The 19,281-nt window shown below is 45.3% G+C and overlaps 3 protein-coding genes across 4 annotated transcripts; 2 read left to right on the plus strand and 1 right to left on the minus strand.

The window, feature by feature from the left end:
* The first annotated feature begins 1,090 nt into the window (after positions 1 to 1,090).
* LOC123411753 (LRR receptor kinase SERL2-like) lies at positions 1,091 to 4,993 on the plus strand. The gene is made up of 10 exons (XM_045104719.1): positions 1,091 to 1,405; positions 1,630 to 1,762; positions 1,863 to 1,934; positions 2,039 to 2,182; positions 2,293 to 2,364; positions 2,458 to 2,517; positions 2,639 to 2,877; positions 2,963 to 3,304; positions 3,839 to 4,218; positions 4,399 to 4,993. Exons 1-10 carry the CDS (start codon positions 1,291 to 1,293, stop codon positions 4,717 to 4,719), a joined length of 1,878 nt encoding a protein of 625 aa, XP_044960654.1. The 5' UTR covers positions 1,091 to 1,290; the 3' UTR covers positions 4,720 to 4,993.
* Positions 4,994 to 5,061: 68 nt separating this feature from the next.
* LOC123411756 (peroxidase 11) lies at positions 5,062 to 14,702 on the minus strand. Of its 2 annotated transcripts, XM_045104721.1 has the most exons (9): positions 14,599 to 14,702; positions 14,264 to 14,331; positions 13,175 to 13,507; positions 8,507 to 8,660; positions 7,985 to 8,425; positions 6,736 to 7,889; positions 6,434 to 6,625; positions 5,995 to 6,160; positions 5,062 to 5,698 (listed from the first exon to the last, which is right to left on the minus strand). In XM_045104721.1, exons 6-9 carry the CDS (start codon positions 6,967 to 6,969, stop codon positions 5,286 to 5,288), a joined length of 1,005 nt encoding a protein of 334 aa, XP_044960656.1. In that variant the 5' UTR covers positions 6,970 to 7,889; positions 7,985 to 8,425; positions 8,507 to 8,660; positions 13,175 to 13,507; positions 14,264 to 14,331; positions 14,599 to 14,702; the 3' UTR covers positions 5,062 to 5,285. The 2 variants fall into 2 exon arrangements, with proteins under 2 accessions (XP_044960656.1, XP_044960657.1); XM_045104722.1 differs by lacking the exon at positions 14,264 to 14,331 and having other exon boundaries at positions 14,599 to 14,617.
* Positions 9,899 to 13,180, plus strand: LOC123411755 (zinc finger protein HD1-like). Its single transcript, XM_045104720.1, has 2 exons — positions 9,899 to 11,468; positions 12,487 to 13,180. Exons 1-2 carry the CDS (start codon positions 10,662 to 10,664, stop codon positions 12,829 to 12,831), a joined length of 1,152 nt encoding a protein of 383 aa, XP_044960655.1. The 5' UTR covers positions 9,899 to 10,661; the 3' UTR covers positions 12,832 to 13,180.
* Positions 14,703 to 19,281: the final 4,579 nt, after the last annotated feature.

Below are 19,281 nucleotides of genomic sequence, written 5' to 3' on the forward strand. Positions count from 1 at the left end.
ATCGGGAGCTGCGGGCTAGAAATTTGGAGTTTTAGGTGCTGCTACCCTGAGGACCTAATTACATAAATATTAAATACCGTGGGGATTATTCTAAAAATTACAAGACGCATGGTGCATTCCACCATCCAACGTTGCAAATGTCGCGCCGTGAGTGATTTGCATGCAACTGAATCCTCATTAGAGTTCATGTATTACCTTTTGAGGTTTTATTTTTTATTTTTGTATGAAACTGTTTTCAGCACTACAAGTTTAAGTTTATGTACTAAGGCCCTCTTTGAAACCACAATAGATTATGATAATCTGGATTATGAAGATAGATTATATAATCTGGTTTATAAAAATAATTTATGTGTGCATGTTTGGAGACCAGATTATATAAACTATAATTCAGGTTTTAATTGCATAATGACATGTCTACCCTTTATTTTTGTTTAAAAAAGAAGAGGATGACGGTGATAGAAATGTAATTATCTCCAACTTTACAAGGGTAATGGGTCATTAGTAATCTATAATTTGATTTTAGCTGAAGTAGAGTATATTGTGAGTTTTTAATAATATATTCATCTAATTTTTATAACCTACACCATAATCTGTTTTATTTGGAGAAAAAATAGATTATAAAAGTAGATTATATAATTTGGGTGTTTTTTTTCGTTCAAAAAAAACATGTATTAACTCGAGGAGGAAAGGGGGGCAGCAGGAGCCCGCAAAAACCACGGGCGCTGTCCGTCCGTCACGCAAAGCAATCTTTTTACCACCCCTCCGGTAAAAGTTAAAAAATAATAAATAAAAAGGAACCCGGGCGAGGGGGCCCGCCCGCCTCTCATCTCATTCTCTCCCCATTGTTTATCATTCCGGTTCCCTATAGCACGCTCAGGTCAGGTTGCAGTCACGTCTGCCTCCCCCACTCCCACTCCTCCGCCCCTTTTGTGTGCTTTCCGCCCGCTCGCTGCCACAGCGCAAGCATCTTCTTTTGTGTCATCTGTCCCTCTCTCCCTCACACCACATGGACCCTCACCCAGGCGAGCGGTGGCCCCCCCGCCCCCTGCCACTTTGGCTTTGGCGGTGTGGGGTGGCCAAGGCCAAGGCTGCCATTGCTTTTCTCGGCCTCACGCCCGTTCCGTGTTTGAACATACGTTACACTCCACGCAGCCAGCACCCGGCACCGGCAGCAGCAGCAGCAGCAGCAGCAGGCACGGCCTCTTCCCTCACCCCTGAGCCGCCCACCACCCCGCGTCCCCTTGTCACGCCCCCGGCAGGCTCGCCCTCCCCTCCCTCCCGTCCTCGGCAATGGAGGCGCCTCCTTCCCCGCGGCGGCTGCTGGTGGTGGCGCTGGCGGCGGTGGCGCTGCTCGTCTCCTCCCCTTGCTGCGCGCTCCTCTCCGCCAAGGGCGTCAACATTGAAGGTTCTTCCTCCCCCCCTCTGTCTTTCTTCTTCGCCCGCCCCTTTCTCTCCCCTCTGCTGTTCCCGAATCCATGGCTCTGCCTGCCTCCGATGCCGTTCCTTCAGTCAAGTACAGACAGCCGGTCTCCGCGACGACGGCGCCGTCTGTCTCCGTCACCTGTTTGTTTCTCGGATTATTATTGCTAGTATTGGGTTTGTGCTCGTCTCTGAAACGTCTGCCTGCAGTGCAAGCGCTGATTGGGATCAAGAACCAGCTCAAGGACCCCCACGGCGTGCTCAAGAACTGGGACCAGTACTCCGTCGACCCCTGCAGCTTCACCATGATCACCTGCTCGTCCGACAACTTCGTCACCGGCCTGTAAGCCCCTTTCCATCTTTCACCTACACCCATGTACTCTGCATGCTTTTCTTTTTTTTACTTTTCGATGACACGCCGTTCTTCTTCGAATCATACACAGGGAGGCTCCAAGCCAGAATCTCTCCGGCCTGCTCGCCCCAAGCATAGGAAACCTCACCAGCCTGGAGACTGTGTGAGTGTCGTCTTCTTCTCACTTCTCTTCTCACTGCCACTTATTTGTTCAGAGCTCCGTTTTCCATTTGTGGTTGAGAAATCTCACCATTTTCTTGCCTGCAGTCTTCTGCAGAACAACATCATAAGCGGGCCAATCCCAGCCGAGATTGGCAACCTGGCAAACCTCAAGACACTTGACCTCTCCGGCAACAATTTCTATGGTGAAATCCCACCATCCGTGGGCCACCTTGAGAGCCTCCAGTACCTGTGAGCTCCACTCTACAAGCCTCTTAATGCACTTCTTGTGCATATGTTTGTGCGTCGCATAATTGTTGTTCCTTGAGATGTTAACCCGAGGTCTGTTGTAATCTGACCAGGAGGCTCAACAACAACACCCTGTCCGGTCCATTCCCTACAGCGTCGACTAATCTGTCGCACCTTGTTTTCCTGTGAGTAATTTCCCTACTGTCACGTGATCTTTCAAACCCATGAATTTTTTCTTTGGGATGTCCTCACCGTGCACTTGTGTCTTGCACCGGCAGCGATTTGTCATACAATAACCTGAGTGGCCCGATACCGGGATCTTTGGCAAGAACATACAAGTAAGGCTGCAGCTCAGATTGTGTTCATCTTTGTTTGGATAGCCTTAATTTTTGGCATGGAAGTATGAACCTGTATCAAGTTTTACCTCGAAGCTTTGTTCTGTTATTGGTTCTCTTGCAGCATAGTTGGAAATCCTCTCATATGCGCTGCGAATACGGAGAAAGATTGTTACGGGACTGCGCCGATGCCAATGACCTACAACCTTTCACAAGGCACTCCGCCAGCGAAAGCTAAAAGCCACAAGTTCGCAGTTTCATTTGGTGCTGTAACTGGTTGCATGATCTTCCTCTTTCTTTCCGCCGGATTCTTGTTCTGGTGGAGACAGCGTCGGAACCGGCAGATACTTTTCGACGACGAAGGTAAGTGAAACTTCAAGAATTCCATGCGGTACTTTGTTCGTCGATTTGGAGCCTGATAATTAGTGAAGCGCTGTTACTGACGCAGACCAACACATGGATAACGTTAGCCTTGGAAATGTGAAGAGGTTCCAGTTCAGGGAGCTGCAGGTTGCAACAGAAAAATTCAGCAGCAAGAACATACTCGGAAAAGGCGGCTTCGGACACGTTTACAGGGGGCAGCTTCCCGACGGGACTCTTGTAGCTGTCAAACGACTCAAGGACGGTAATGCTGCGGGTGGTGAGTCACAGTTCAAGACTGAAGTTGAAATGATCAGCTTGGCAGTGCACCGGAACCTCCTTAGGATTCTGGGGTTCTGTATGACTGCCACAGAGAGGTTACTAGTCTATCCATACATGTCGAATGGAAGTGTCGCTTCACGCCTGAAAGGTCAGCACCTCAAACTCCCAGCAAGATTATCTGCCTTTCCTGACATCCCTTGCTTAACTAGGCTAGATAGAACTAGCTCATTTTGGCTTAGCCAAGAAAAACAAATTGCTTACCTTGCCTGCTGAGTGGGAGTGGGAGTGGTTAATTCGGCTAGCCTCCTCCACGTTTTGGTTGTGGTTATTAGTGATCTAGCCAAGCAAAGTAAACCTTTTTCATGTTACCAAGCGACCTGCCTTGCCTAACATGAGGCTAGGAGAATATTAGCCTGAGAACCAAACGTAAGTAGGAGAACTGTTTGCGCAATTATAGACCCACTTGTTGTGCAGCATATGTTCGTTCTAGAATTTTCAGATGTCATGCCTAAAAAGAACGATGCAGAATTGAAAGTTGCAATCCGACAAGCCGAATGTGAAAAAGACATAGAATTGGATTCTTCCCTTCATTTATTTTTGTTTCTTTGTACAAAGACTTATCACAGAGCATATGATTCCTATCAAAGGAAATCTCCCCTTTATACCGGTCTAATTATTCCAGGAAAGCCACCTTTGGACTGGATCACTAGGAAGAGGATAGCCCTTGGAGCAGCAAGAGGTCTACTTTACCTTCATGAGCAGTGTGACCCGAAGATCATCCACAGAGACGTCAAGGCAGCCAACGTGTTGCTGGATGATTGCTGTGAGGCCATCGTCGGTGATTTCGGGCTCGCAAAGCTCCTTGATCACCAGGATTCGCACGTCACCACTGCAGTGCGGGGCACTGTTGGGCATATCGCGCCTGAGTACCTCTCCACTGGGCAGTCATCCGAGAAAACTGACGTCTTCGGGTTTGGCATCCTGCTGCTGGAGCTGATCACGGGCCAGACAGCACTGGAGTTTGGAAAGGCATCAAATCAGAAGGGAGCCATGCTGGATTGGGTAATGAAGCCTCTGCGATTTACTTGATAAAACTGCTGCAAAAAATACTTGAGAAAAACTAATAAAGTTCATGGAACCGCCTGAAATGAAAAGCAATTTTGTCGAAACTGTTCATAACTGCAAACGCCCTGCCATCGATGATGCTTAAGTTAGCTCATGACATCATTGCTTGATGATCAGGTGAAGAAGATGCACCAGGAGAAGAAACTTGATATGCTGGTTGACAAGGGCCTGCGGAGCAGCTACGACCGAATCGAGCTCGAGGAGATGGTGCAGGTGGCACTCCTTTGCACACAGTACCTCCCGGGCCACCGGCCGAGGATGTCAGAGGTGGTTCGCATGCTGGAAGGCGACGGGCTCGCTGAACGGTGGCAAGCGTCGCAGCGAGCCGACTCACACAAGTTCACAGTGCCAGAGTTCACCTTCAGCCGCTGCTACTCCGACCTGACCGACGACTCGTCGTTGCTGGTGCAGGCCGTCGAGCTCTCTGGGCCAAGATGACTTGGTCACCAAGTGACCATAAAATGAGAACACCAAGCAGCAGCCCTTGTACAGCATGATAATCCTATGTAGATTTGGAAATAATCCAATACTGAGGTAAAGTATAAATAGTGATGTATGTATCTTAGATGAAGTGTACACAGGAGAGTGCCCCAACTCCCTGGGATGGTATTGCACTATTAATGTTACAGATTTGTAGCTGAAACAATAAGACTAGTTGCAACTTGTAACAAGGGGCTTCTCTTGAAGTTGTAAAGTTTTTATTTGCTCGGTTTGTATGTTTCTCTTTGGCGGTCTATTTTTTCAGCTTTTCTTGCTGCATTTTCATATTGAAACAGGTGCTAAAATCTGATCAGAATCCATTGCTGATGTGTACATATAACAGGCTGTGCAAAACCCTCAAATACATGATATATATTCTCCATTACTCCATACAGCCAAAATATTTTTGTGTAGCGCAACGACGATAATACCTATACAGTAGAGTATATACTATGAAAAACGTTCTTATTTGCAGACAATCATCAACCATCAAAGGAGAAGGCGCAAACAAAGGTCCCTTGAGCTTATGTGTTCACGAATCTGCAGGTCTTCCTGACCTCACCACCTGCAGGGTTGGTGATGTTGCCCATCTTGACCATGGAGTCCGAAAACTGCTTGAAGAACAGCGCAGGGTCAGCCCAATACTTGTTGACCGTGTCAGCCGTTGAGTACCCGGCGATGCTGGACCACATCTCCTGGTCAGAGTTGAGGAGGCCCTCGCCCTTGATGAGCGTCTCAAAATAGGCGTTGTCGAAGGTCGACGAAGTGTGGCTGTCCATGGCGCTGATGTTGTCATCGCCACCATCCATGGGGCAGATCTCCTTGAGCTTGCTGAGGTAGGTCGCAGAAGCAGGGTTGTACTTGGATGTCATCTCGAAGTCGCCGTATATCCTGTCCCGGAAGTTCGCACACCGGGCGAATCCAATCGTGTGGGATCCTTCAATGCAAATGTCATATGTCTAGTTAGCAGTGTTCATCAATCATCATAAGAAGATGACAGGGGTGCGCCCCCTCACACATATCAGCTTCAGACAGTTCAGGTTACAAAGTAATATTTCAACATTGGTATTTTTCAGAGAAGTAAAGGTTTATCTGTAGATCGTACTGTAACATTATTACTTTTCCAAGTATTTTACATTTCTTGCAGCACCGGTTGTTTGGTTCTGTTAATATGGACTGAACTAGTGATTTTTAATCATAAAACTATGTCTGTCAAAAGAGAGAAGATCATACCGACAAGGGCCACCATGTCAGTGGCATCAAGGCCCTTCTCCCAAAACTTGGAAATAAGGGTGACGAGACCCTGCTCAGCGGTGGGGATATCCTTGTTTGCTAGGTCAAGACTTGCCTCCTTGGAGTCCAATCTTCCTACTGGAACATCCCAGTAAGGCCCACCAACCTGTGAAATATTCTCCCTCTTGTCAGATAGATATGGAGGTTTTAGAATGTATCTGTCATGTTCTTTGTTTGCATGCTAGTAGCTAAACAGCATCCAAATGGCACAGCGGGTTATATCAGGTAGCAGCAGGTTATAATGAACTAGATGTTTGGATTTCTAATGGTATATGGCTTATTCCTCAAAAGGCAAGCCTGATATGGAAGTGATGGAAGCAAAAGTATGTAAGCCACTGCACAACAATCAAGACTCTAAACATAGGTTTGGTTCATTTACCAAGACAACTGCGTCCCTGGCTGCAATGGCAAGCAAGTCAGCACAGGAAACTGTTCCAGGACACTCAGCTTCCAGCTTTGCCTTGATTTTGTCAACCACCTCAAATCCTTTCAGCGAGTTCACATTCTGGTCTGCCTGCTTCTCTCCGATCATGGTTGCAGTGTCGTCAAGCAGCACCGATCCATCACAGCCCTGTAACAAACAAACATTCAGATGTTCAAAGCAAACCCAATACTACCACTACACAGTATAAACATTCAGGTTAATGTGTATGCGGCCAAAAGAGTGTTTGGGTAGTCAACCTGCACAAAACAGTCGTGAAAATGGAGGCGGAGCATCAAAGCGGCATTGCGTGGTTCGTCACGCACCGCGCACTCCATCTCGGCACGGACCACATGCTCCGCATTCGGGCATGTCTTGGAGTAGTGCTCCAGGCTCAGGTTCGAAGGGTCCTGTGCCATCAACAATGGCACGGCCAGGAGAAAACAGGCCATGGAGAGAGCAGACGCCCTGAAGCACAATGCAGCTGTAGCCATCCTGAAACTAGTTTTAGCTGTTTCTGTGCTTGGATGGTTCAGGTTCAGATGTTTTTGTGGCAAGTTTCTCGTTCTGCATGGGCTTTATAGCAAGGTAAGACAGGCCTACGTGGTGTATGGAGAGAAACTGGTCAAGAGGGAGATGAGCTAACTCTGATGTGGTTGGTGGGGTAAGCAAGCAGAAAGCATCTCTAGTTCTGTGCTGCAACACACTAATGGGTCAAAGGCTCTCTCTCTCTCTGTAGCAGTGTTTGGTGGCTTTGGGTTCACCAATATTGGAAAATCACAAGAGCTGCCAGATAATTTGGATGTTTCAAATCATAAAACTAGTAATAATAGGACATGCCTGCTGTTCCCTTGTTTTTAATCATTTGGATGCTTCCACTGCTAGGTTATGCAAAAGTGACTTAGATCTGCAGGTGTTGACTGCCAACTAACAAAATATATGATATTTAATTACTCATATTTGGCATAAGTTGCTGAAAAACCTCAACTCCCACTGTTAGATCACCTTCCCATGAATATATGCAGTTGATTTGGAACGTGTTATTAACTCAGACGTATCCATCAACGCTGCTGGCAGCAACTTGGACATTTCGTCCTTTCGAATAGATAGAAACCAATTATTCTGGGAAGATATCTATCTATACCAGTGAGGAAAACAAAAACGGGGGCAGCAGCACGCGAAAAGCGATGCGCGGGGACCAGAGGAGAGACTTAAAATAGTACGGTCCTGTGCACTACAATTTGGAATATCTGGAAAGAACAGGGACATGAGGATCTTACAAACCCAGATAGCTACAGTACAACAAGTGTCTTGCCAAAGCCAATGAAAGAAAAATACCTGTGTAGCTTTTTGGCTCAAATGCTTCTTAACCCCTTGTCTGTTTAACGCCTAAACCAGCCTTTGACAGTCAGTTCTGCAGGTAAACCGTAACTCCTTCCTTTAACTGATCGGCAGAGTTCCTGTTTTTTTTTTCACAAAACTTGGAAAGAAGCCAAAAAATTGGTGTACCTGACTGAGTCCTAAACCATTGAGATTTTTCTTTATACTTTAGCATTTTTCTCTCGAACATGCCTGGGAGCAGATCATTTCATAAGAAGAAAGCACGAGGGACCAAGTTTTGGCAAGGCCAGGAAAAGAAAAGAAAGCACGAAGGCATGAGACGGTCTACAACCAGGTGTGGACACAGCCCATACTTCGGAACGCGAAGGCATGAGACTCGCCTTGCCCAGCCTCTAGCCAAGAATGACGAAGAAGCGACACACAGGGCCTCGAAGGCTTCTTCGAGACAGCTGCCGGACACCTCCCTAACACGACCATGACACCAGAGCTGCCCCAGTCAAAGTACCCCCAACATTGCTTTAGTTGTCACCATCTTCTAAATATCCTGTGTCGTGGAGCCCATTCTTCAGTTGTTTTGGCAAATCATGAGTCACCACCTACATGAAACTTCTGTATATATACGCACTCATGAAACAGAATAAATATGGATATGAGAAAAATATCTGTCTTTATGCTTTTAGCTGCACATACCTGATCGAACTACTGGTGGGAATGAGATTCGTTTCCCCAACATTATCATCTTACTGTTTTGAATCAAATATACCAAGGGGTAATTTGTTTAATGCAGTGCGAGGTTATAACCAAGTAATGTAAGCTCCTTAAAACCAGACGTCATGTTGCAGACCTACATGCAAGTTTAACTTTTGTTCAGAAATTTTGTGTGAAGACTTGTTCAATCATTGGAAGTATCTATTTTTCAGATGAATTTATCTGATGCAACTTCATGCGCAGTTCGACTATATGTGATACACCTCTATCCATAAAAATAAAGGAAATACACAAAAGAACGGAAATGATAAGTACCCGACGTCAGGTACGAGCACATGGCAAATCGAACGTTTACGATGGCAATTCTAGTGACGCAAGGATGGCAAGTTAGTTGACACACATGGCAATTTTCTGTCAAAAAATAAACTGAAGCACAAAGTTGCCATGCTTGCCAACTAAAGTTGACATCCTCGCGTCACTAAACTTGCCATCGAAAACGTTCGATTTGTCATGTGCTCGTACCTGATGTTCGGGCGTTATCAGATTCTCAAATAAAGTATGTACCTAAAGAATATATCTTCTTTAATCTCTAAAGTTTGACACACTATTTAATTCAACCAACAAACAAGCAAACTCAATACATCAATCCAGAAAGTATCTCTTTTTTTACACTATAAAGAAGGTATGTATGGCTATTCTGCACTAGGCACTAGCAGTACTCAAATAACCAAGCTACTCTTCCAAAATACTCCCTCCGTTCACAAATATAAGATGTTTTAGATATTTTAATGTGGACTACATACGGACTGAAATAAGTGAACAAACACACTAAAATGTGTGTATATGCATCCAAAGCAGAAAAAGCTAAAACATCTTATATCTGTGGACGGAGGGAGTACTATATAAAAACCCATGAGAATAAGAAAGTCAATTTGATTTTTTCTTTCTACCAAGCATAGTAACAAATGCATAGTAATTCATGGTCTAACAAGGCTAGTACCAAATGCATAACTCAGAAAGGTTAGAGATTAGACCACATGAGATAGGTTTGCCTTCAAAAGAAAAACAACATATTCTAAATAGAATGTGTGAGAAGCAATGTGAATTCCTTGCTGGTTAGCAAATCCTCATAGTTGATATAAGCAAGACGCCCCGTCAAATTGATTTCTCCACTACACATCATATTAGATATTTTCAGATGAATAGGACAGCAAAGAAACTATCTAGTGACATGGCAGGGTGCTTTTGAGCTTTTCTCAATATCTCAACTTGCTACCTCACACTTGAGGTTCGAAAAGGCGGAACGGCTAAGGGGGAGCGACAATGAATGGCAGAAAACCTCATGCTTTGGAATCCAACAGAATACACCCCACCTTTCTCTTTTGCTAAAGGGTGCAACTGCTCATAAAGAGAGATGCAGCATCTTCACACCCTCTGTCTCCTTTATACCATAATGGCTTCCAGTTCTCTCTAGTTTCTGCCTTTAGGTTTAGTCCAATCCAGGCAAAGACAATTGCATCATCCAGGGCCAATCGTGTGATATATATGAGAGAGTTCTCTTGATCCATGGAATGCACGTCTGGATTTGCATCAGCGCCTATTCAACTCATCTGGCATCTGAGTCCAAATGTAAGAAATGAGCACGTGGATCATCCCAGCAGAAATTGGGGAAGTAATCGTAAAAGATTTAAGTCTTCAACTTGCAAACATGCAAATTTCTTTCACCGGATAGATTTCATATCAAGCTCAAGCAGATTTAGCTGAGAAACACTAGAGCTAACTCCCAGGCATGCCGAGGTGTAATAAATGTTTATCTGAAAACGACTCTGCATCGGAAGACCGGCATTGGCACAGGACAGTGAAGCAGCAACATCCAAAGCTAACCACAAACCAGACACACTATAATGGGCGCCCCCAAGAATGACGCCAAGTGTCACCCCACTGACACCCTACTATTAGTATACTCTGGACTGAACTTCCAACATTCCTCCATACTCACAGAGGCCGTGCATGAACACATATGAAAGAGCCATGAGGGGTAGAGGAGCAGAAGAAGACATATACACAGAGTAGCTACTACCCTCACTAATACCCCTTGCATGGTCTTTGTGGTGCAAGTCACAAGGCCACCTTGTTCATGAATTGTGTTTCCAACGGCACCGTTTATGAGGAGGCGGTTGGAAGAGAGGGGCGCTGGGCCAGGCTGTGCGACGGATGTTGCACGGTGCCAAGCGTGGTGTACTGCCGCGCCGACTCCGCGTACCTCTGCGCATCTTGTGATGCACAGATCCACGCCGCAAACCGTGTGGCCTCGCGCCATGAGCGTGTGCTCCTCTCCGAGGCCTACAAGCATGCACCAGTGATGCTGGATTGCCATGCAGATGCTGCAGCGTTGTGCGCCGCCTATGAAGCACAGGTACACTATGCAAACCTGCTTACCGTGATGCACCAGCGCATGCCCGTGGTGTCACACCCGGCCGTAGCCATTCCACCTGTTTCTTTATTTGCTGAGGCAGAAGCCACCGCTCCTGTCCTCGGCCGCAAGGAAGAGGACACCTCTTGGCTGCTGCTCAGCAAAGATTCTGATAACCATAATCGCAGTGGCAACAACAGCAGCACCAGCAGCAGTAGCCAATACTTTGGTGAAGTGGATCAGTACTTTGACCTTGTGGGGTACAATTCTTACTATGATAGCCACATGAGCAACCAAGAGCAGTATGTGATGCAAGAACAACAACATCTGCAGCAGATGCAAAAGGAGTACGCGGAGCAGCAGATGCAAAAGGAGTACGTAGAGAACGAAGGGAGCGAGTGCATAGTACCTTCGCAGTCTACAATTGTGAGAAGGCCACATCAGAGTGGTTATGCACCACTTGTAGGGGCAGAGCAGGCTGCCTCCGCGACTGCTGGGGCTAGTGCTTACACAGATTCCGTCAACAACAGCGTGAGTTCTTCTATTACTTTATTTATGGCATTACAACTTACATGTCATGCTATATTTCCTTAAATTAGAGTTCATGCATACTTCAGGTGGAAGACCATATGTAATAAAATGATAAGATCAGCCAGAGTACATTTTTTGGTGCAAGTGAAAGTGTGAAACGTCGATATTTAGTGTTTCCTCGCTTTTTTGGTTCTTTCTTCAACTTTTTCTACTTCTAGGTAGAGAACTTCAGCTGATTATTTCCAAAATGGAACTGCTGACATAGCTACTTCAAAGAAAAGTACACAACCCATGCCTAGGCAGACTAATGGATTAGTTCGTGTACTTTTACACATAGAACATCCAATTCAGCTCAGTAATTAAAAAGTAAATCCATATGTAAACTCTGTAATTCTCTGCCAACTAGAGAAGTGCACAATTCATCACTAGGAAAGTACACTAATTAAAATGGAACTGTTGTCATAGACACTACAAAGAAAGTATCGGCATATTAATTGATTAGTCCGTGTACTTTCTAGACATAGAATATTCAAGTTTTCTCAGTAATTAAAAGGTCGCTCCATACACAAAATCTCAAATTCACTGCCAACTAGAAGCTTCACTATCTGTTTACCAACCTTTCTATACATACCAATGACTACATGAAAGAATATGAGATATCGTTAGATATTTCATACTCCCTCCATTCACTATTATAAGACGTTTTGGATATTTCAAGATGGACTACATAAGGACCGAAATGAGCGAACAAACACACTAAAATGCGCTATATACATCCAATCAGGAAAAGGTTAGAACATCTTATAATAGTGAACGGAAGGAGTAACTAATAAGTCTAGACGTCTAGTGTAGGTTTTATCCCTAAGCAGAGTTTACATAGTTTTTCATGCAAACAGGGAAGAAGTTATTATACGTTGAACTAAATTAAACCCATCTACATATCAACAAACATTATCTGACACCTGCAATATCAATATGATCACACATTTTAAGTGACCATTTTCTGATTCCATCTCAGATATCTTTCTCAATGGAAGCGGGTATAGTTCCGGACAATACGGTCCAGTCCAGCATCCTGAGACCTGCTGGAGCCATCGGTCTCTTCTCAAGTCCTTCACTTCAGACACCACTTCACTTCAGCTCCAAGGAGAGAGAAGCCAGGGTCCTCAGGTACAAGGAGAAAAAGAAGAGCAGAAAGTTTGAGAAGACCACACGTTATGCAACAAGGAAGGCGTATGCCGAAGCACGGCCAAGGATCAAGGGCCGCTTCGCCAAAAGATCAGATGCGGAAATGGAAGTGGACCAGACATTCTCAACTGCGGCCCTATCTGACAGTAGCTACAGTACTGTCCCATGGTTCTGATGAGGCATCGTATTAGCATATGGACTTATCAGAGTGATAAGGTATAGTATGAGTATTTCAAGCGAATCGATGCTCTGAATAATGGTTGGATATGTGCAACTTAATCATAGATAGCACATATGTGATGTTAGATACTTGCTCAGTCGCTTCAGTTACAAGTGAACAAAGAGCAGTATTTAACGATTAAAAGATGTAATGTAATGGCACATAGATAACTATGGGGCGCGTTGGAATTTCTTTTCTCTTTGACAAAAAATAGCTACCAGCTGATTTCATTGATGAAGGAAGGGTAATAATGTTTTACAGCAGAAAGAAAGGGCAAAGCTGAAAAGGGTGTGAGCACCTGAAGACACAGCTGGCCACCAAAGAATCATGGTGGCTTGAATAGATCTTCAATTGAATGGAACCGTAACTCAACTCAAGGCTTGTTTTTGCTAACCCCCATCAATAAACGAGGTTCTCACCTTGTTTCTGCTAACTAGCTTAGATTTAACAGAATCAAAGCTTGTTCCCTTATCAGATGACATATGAAAGATCATGGTTGAGTATGTCCAGGTATTTATTTGCTTAATAACTATGATCATCCAATCTGATTGGAGTTTCACCGCAGGGGGAGTGATGGCATCCTCACCACTTTTGTTCAGCTGCTAGTGTGCTTGTAGTCCCGAAAATCCTTCTGAAATAAATAAAATAACTAGAGTATAAGAGTTCCCATTTTTCTTGCGTCCCCAACGCATACAAAAGCCTACTTGGTCCCAGAATATAATGCACAATGCACATAAGCCATTTTGCTGCTGGTCCTCTGGGAACTACGGAAACATCGAAACTCGATCGTGTTTGATGCGGAATCTCCTTCTATGCTCGGATTAGTTAGGACTTAGGAGGATTGAACAAGAAGGTAGAAGCTGGAAGCAGTCGCGTATCTTTAAGGGAGACGTGGAGTCGATGCTACAAGCATTAGCTACGTGGGCGATTGCGAGGAATTAGTTGTGTAATAGGTGGATCTCGAGTGGAGTGGGTGTACGTGTAATATGTAACATCCAACGTGGAGGGTTTTTTTCTTCCCCCCATCCCCCCTTTGATATATAGTACGCACACTCGTGCCTATTCAAGAAAAAATAAACCAAAAAGCGCCCTCTCATTCTCAGATAGTTCTACAGTCCCCAAACCGAGCTCAAGAAAGGAGAAAGAAAACTTGAGTTTGGTTCCAAACTTCCAACGCATTGGACAAAGCTAACACATCCAGGAATCTCTTGGGCAAGCCAACAAGTTGGTTTCACTCGTTCCCCGTGCAATCCATTTTTCTAGTGAACTGTAACAAGCTGAACCGATGCATCCTTTTCCATCTAAGAAAATAACTCAAAGAACAACACTGCAATTTTGGCCACATTGGCCATGAATACATTCTGATAAAGGCGGTAGGGGGGTAAACCTTCATCGATATTGTGCAGATGGCTCTGAATCTCCGTAAATCATCCTGTTCCTTTCCACCTTAAAAATCTACACAAAGAGGAGCACTGGCTGGTAAGCACTAAGCAGCAGGTAACGCTCTGTGAATGGGAGCAAAAACTAGACCCCCCCCCCCCCCGGTTGACCGTGTCTAGTTAATATTATCCCTTCTACCAACGCATGATGAGGCCGTGGAAACCTAGAAACGAAGGAGGTAAGATGTATGCCACTTCGCTCCTCGTTTCATGGAACCAGCACGACCAAGATGAACAGAACCCGCAACTAGTGTAATGTAAGGCGCGCGTCGGCGGTGCGTACCTCCTAACTTCCTCGGTCGAGGGGAACGAACTGGCGGTAGACGTGCGGCGGCGGTCGCTGACCAAGTTGCCGCCGCCGCCCGCCGGCGCGGCCTATGCCTGTCCATTCTGCTTTCACGGCGTTGGGATTGGGCCGCATGCCGCCACTGGGGCGACGTTTCCAAGTGGGCCGACCAGATTGTCTTTTTAAAACGGGAGGCACGCTATCGTCTACCTGGGCCGACCAGATATTTTTTTTCTTCCCGTTTCTTTCTTTTCTTCTTTCAATCTCTTTTTAATACTTCGATCCATATTACTCCCTCAATTTATAAATATAGGACCTTTTAAAGATTTTAATACGAACTACACATGGATATATATAGATGCATTTTATAGTGTAGATTCATTCATTTTGCATTGTACGTAGTTCATGTTGGAAACTCTTAAAGGCTTATATTTAGGAACGGAGGGAATACTTGTCTTAGATTTGTCTAATTACATGTGTTGTCACGACGGTGAAATGTTTTCAACACAATTAAAAGGCCATAGAGGAACAATTCTTGATGAAAAAATAGACAAGATAAAATGATATTCTCTCTATATCTACTACTTTAAAACAACAAAAGGTTCTCATTTCACCCTCTTCTTTGTCCAATCACTTTATATATGGTCCCCTCTACCATTTTCATATTAGATTTTTTCCTCGCATCTCTGCTTTTTCTTCCAAATACTAATATTCTTTGATAAGTTGATAAATTCTTATGAAATATGTGCTTAACAATAAGGTCTCTTTTTCCCATCTCTAATCATTCTTCTAAATAATATTTTATTTGATAAGTCAATAAATTCTTATCAAATAAGTGCTTAACAATAGGATGGCAGGTAAATGGTGGCAATTGCATACAAAAACTTGCTAAGACATTAACATAAAATTGACATTCAGTTATAGTCTTGTTGGGTTCTACCGTAGGTGTATCACATGCAAATTAAAAAAATCCTATGAGCAGAACAACCAAGAACATGCTTCGGAGATGGATCACAAATCGTTACCCGCAATGTCGTGCAGCGGAAGTAGAGTTGGGCAACGCGTCCGTGTGGTTTGTCTCCTCCTCGTCCAATCTCCCTCGAACCGCTAGTTGCCGGATCCTCTCCGTCGAACAACCGATCATCGAATCCCGCGTACAGGTTCGTCGGAGCGGCGCAAGTGCACCGCCTCTAACGGTATCTGCACGTGTAGGAGAAACACTATGTGGCTGACTCCTAGGTCCGGATCACACAGTCGGCGGCGGCGAGTGGAGGTGGCTAGTTGCAACACATGCAAATCCCTGATGATGATGCCGAAGCGATCAACCGAATGAGTGTGCCGCACCTCCACCATATATATGTTGGAAATATGCCTTAGAGGCAATGGTAAATAGTTACTATTATATTTCCTGTTTAAAGATAATCGTTTATTATCCATGCTATAATTGTATTGAATGAAAAAATAGATACATGTGTGGATATGTAGACAAAACGATGTCCCTATCAAGCCTCTAGTTGGATAGCAAGTTGATCAATGATAGTCAAGGTTTTCTGACTATATGCAAGTGTTGTCACTTGATAACTGGATCGCATCATTAGAAGAATCATGTGATGGACTAGACCCAAACTATGAACGTAGCATATTGATCGTGTCGTTTTATTGCTATTGTTTTCTGTGTGTCAAGTATTTGTCCCTATGACCATAAGATCATATAACTCAATGGCACAGGAGGAATACCTTGTGTGTATCAAACGTCGCAACGTAACTGGATGACTATAAAGGTGTTCTACAGGTATCTCCGAAGATGTCCTTGAGTTAGTATGGATCGAGACTGGGATTTGTCACTCCGTGTGACGGAGACGTATCTCGGGGCCCACTCGGTAATACAACATCACACACAAGCCTTGCAAGCAATGTGACTAAGTGTGAGTCACGGGATCTTGTATTATGGAACGAGTAAAGAGACTTGCCGGTAACGAGATTGAAAAAGGTATGTGGATACCGACGATCAAATCTCGGACAAGTAACATACCGAAGGACAAAGGGAATGACATACGGGATTATATGAATCCTTGACACTGAGGTTCAACCGATAATATCTTCGGAGAATATGTAGGATCCAATATGGGCATCCAGGTCCTGCTATTGGATATTGACCGAGGAGTACCTCGGGGCATGTCTACATAGTTCTCGAACCCGCAGGGTCTGCACACTTAAGGTTCGATGATGTTTTAGTATGGTTGAGTTATATGTGTGGTTACCGAATGTTGTTCGGAGTCATGGATGAGATCACGGACGTCACGAGGGTTTCCGGAATGGTCCAAAAACGAAGATTGATATATAGGATGGTTTCATTTGGTTACCGGAAGGTTTTCGGGCATTACCGGCATTGTACCGGGAGTGACGAATGGGTTCCGGAAGTTCACCGGGAGGGGGGCAACCCACCCGGAGGAAGCCCAATGGCCTTAGGGGGCCTTGGCACCAAGAGAAGAAAACCAAAGAGAAAAAAGGGAAGGTGGGAAGGAAGAGAAGGACTCCACTTTCCAATCCTAATTGGAGTAGGATTCCTCCTCTCCTCCTAGACGGCGCACCCTTGAGGGCTTGGACCTCAAGGCAAGCCTCCTCCCCCTCCCTCCTATATATAGTGGTGATTTAGGGCTGATTTGAGACAACTTTTGCCACGTGCAACTCAGATCTAGACACCATAGTTTTACCTCTAGATCGTATTTCTGCGGAGCTCGGGCGGAGCCCTGTAGGAGTAGATCGTCACCACCACCGGAGCATCGTCACGCTGCCGGAGAACTCATTTACTTCTCCGTCTTGCTTGCTGGATCAAGAAGGCCGAGATCATCGTCGAGTTGTACGTGTGCTGAACGCGGAGGTGTCGTCCGTTCGGCGCTAGATCGAAACGGATCGCGGGACGGTTCGTGGGGCTGATCGAGGGACGTGAAGACGTTCCACTACATCAACCGCATTTCTTAACGCTTCCTGCTGTGCGATCTTCAAGGGTACGTAGATCCAAATCTCCTCTCATAGATGGACATCACCATGATAGGTCTTCGTGTGCGTAGGAATTTTTTTGTTTCCCATGCAACGTTCCCCAACAGTGGCATCATGAGCTAGGTTCATGCGTAGATGTTATCTCGTGTAGAACACAAAGGGTTTTGTGGACGGTGATGTTCAATTTGCTGCCCTCCTTAGTCATTTGTCGATTTGGCGGTATTGTTGGATTGAAGCGTCCCGGACCGACATTATTTGTACGCTTACGAAAGACTGGTTTCATTGATTGACATGCAACCTCGTTGCATAAAGATGACTGGCGGGTGTAGGTTTCTTCAACTTTAGTTGAATTGGTTTTGACCGAGGCGGTCCTTGGAGAGGTTAAATAGAAATTTGCACATCTCCATTGTGGTTTTTGCGTAAGTAAGATGCGATCATACTAGATACCCATAGCAGCCACATAAAACATGCGACAACAAATTAGAGGACGTCTAACTTGTTTTTGCAGGGTATGCTTGTGATATGATATGGCCAATGACGTGATGTGTTATATTGGATGTATGAGATGATCATGTTGTAATAGTTAATATCGACTTGCACGTCGATGCTACGGCAACCGGCAGGAGCCATAGGGTTGTCTTTAAACTAACGTTTGTGTTTGCAGATGCGTTTACTATATTGCTAGGACGTAGCTTTAGTAGTAATAACATAAGTAGCACGACAACCTCGATGGCGACACGTTGATGGAGATCATGATGACGGAGATCATGTTGTGGCGTCAGTGACAAGAAGATCGTGTCGGTGCTTTGGTGATGGAGATCAAGAAGCAGAAGATGATGCCATATCATGTCACTTATGAATTGCATGTGATGTTAATCCTTTTATGCACCTTATTTTGCTTAGAACGACGGTAGCTGTGACAGCCCGAGACCGACGTTCCAGAAGATTCCCCTTTTCTTTCCGTTTTTGTCGTGTGTCTATTTTAATTTGTCGCATCATCATCGCATCATTCGCATCATCTGCATTGCATCGACATCTCCGTTGCCGCCGTTTTCAAAACTTGCACCCGTTATTAGTTGTCGGTTCTCGTCGTTGTCCGTTCTGAGCCCGACCACACACGCACGCGCCCGCGGCATCGTCAAGTCTTGTTTTCAAAAGTGTGCGTAAAGCTTTCTCTGATTTGGGTGAGATTTGACGTGCCGTGTTATTTTAATATAGCTAGGCCGCGTGTCAAATTTCGTCGCGATCGGAGTCTCTCTGGTACCCGAACGGTCAACCGTAGCGGCATCGTATTCGGTCTACCGTCGGACGGTTATCGGTGTTTTAAAAATTGTTGCCGCGCCGCCCGTTTTCCCTCTCGTCTCCGGTAAACCACCCTACACGGCCACTTAACCGTTCCCGCATGCGGAATCGTCCGAATCCGACCACACGGTTGGATCCGGAACGAAATTCCGGTTAACCTAGCCCTCTATTTGTCTATAAATAGACCCCTCCTATTATTTTGGACAGCAACCCTAGCCCTGCCTCGATTTCCATGCCCCCCGAAACCCTAACCCTCTCTCTCTCCCCTCAGCCTCCCACCAGCCGCCGGCCGCCGGCGTGGCCCGAGCTCCCTGCTCCCGAGGCTTCCCTGGCCGAGTAGCAGCAGGCCGAGCCTCTCCTGCAGCGCGCCGCCCTGCT

The sequence above is a fragment of the Hordeum vulgare genome, chromosome 7H, assembly GCF_904849725.1.
Source record: "Hordeum vulgare subsp. vulgare chromosome 7H, MorexV3_pseudomolecules_assembly, whole genome shotgun sequence".
Taxonomy (NCBI): domain Eukaryota; kingdom Viridiplantae; phylum Streptophyta; class Magnoliopsida; order Poales; family Poaceae; genus Hordeum; species Hordeum vulgare.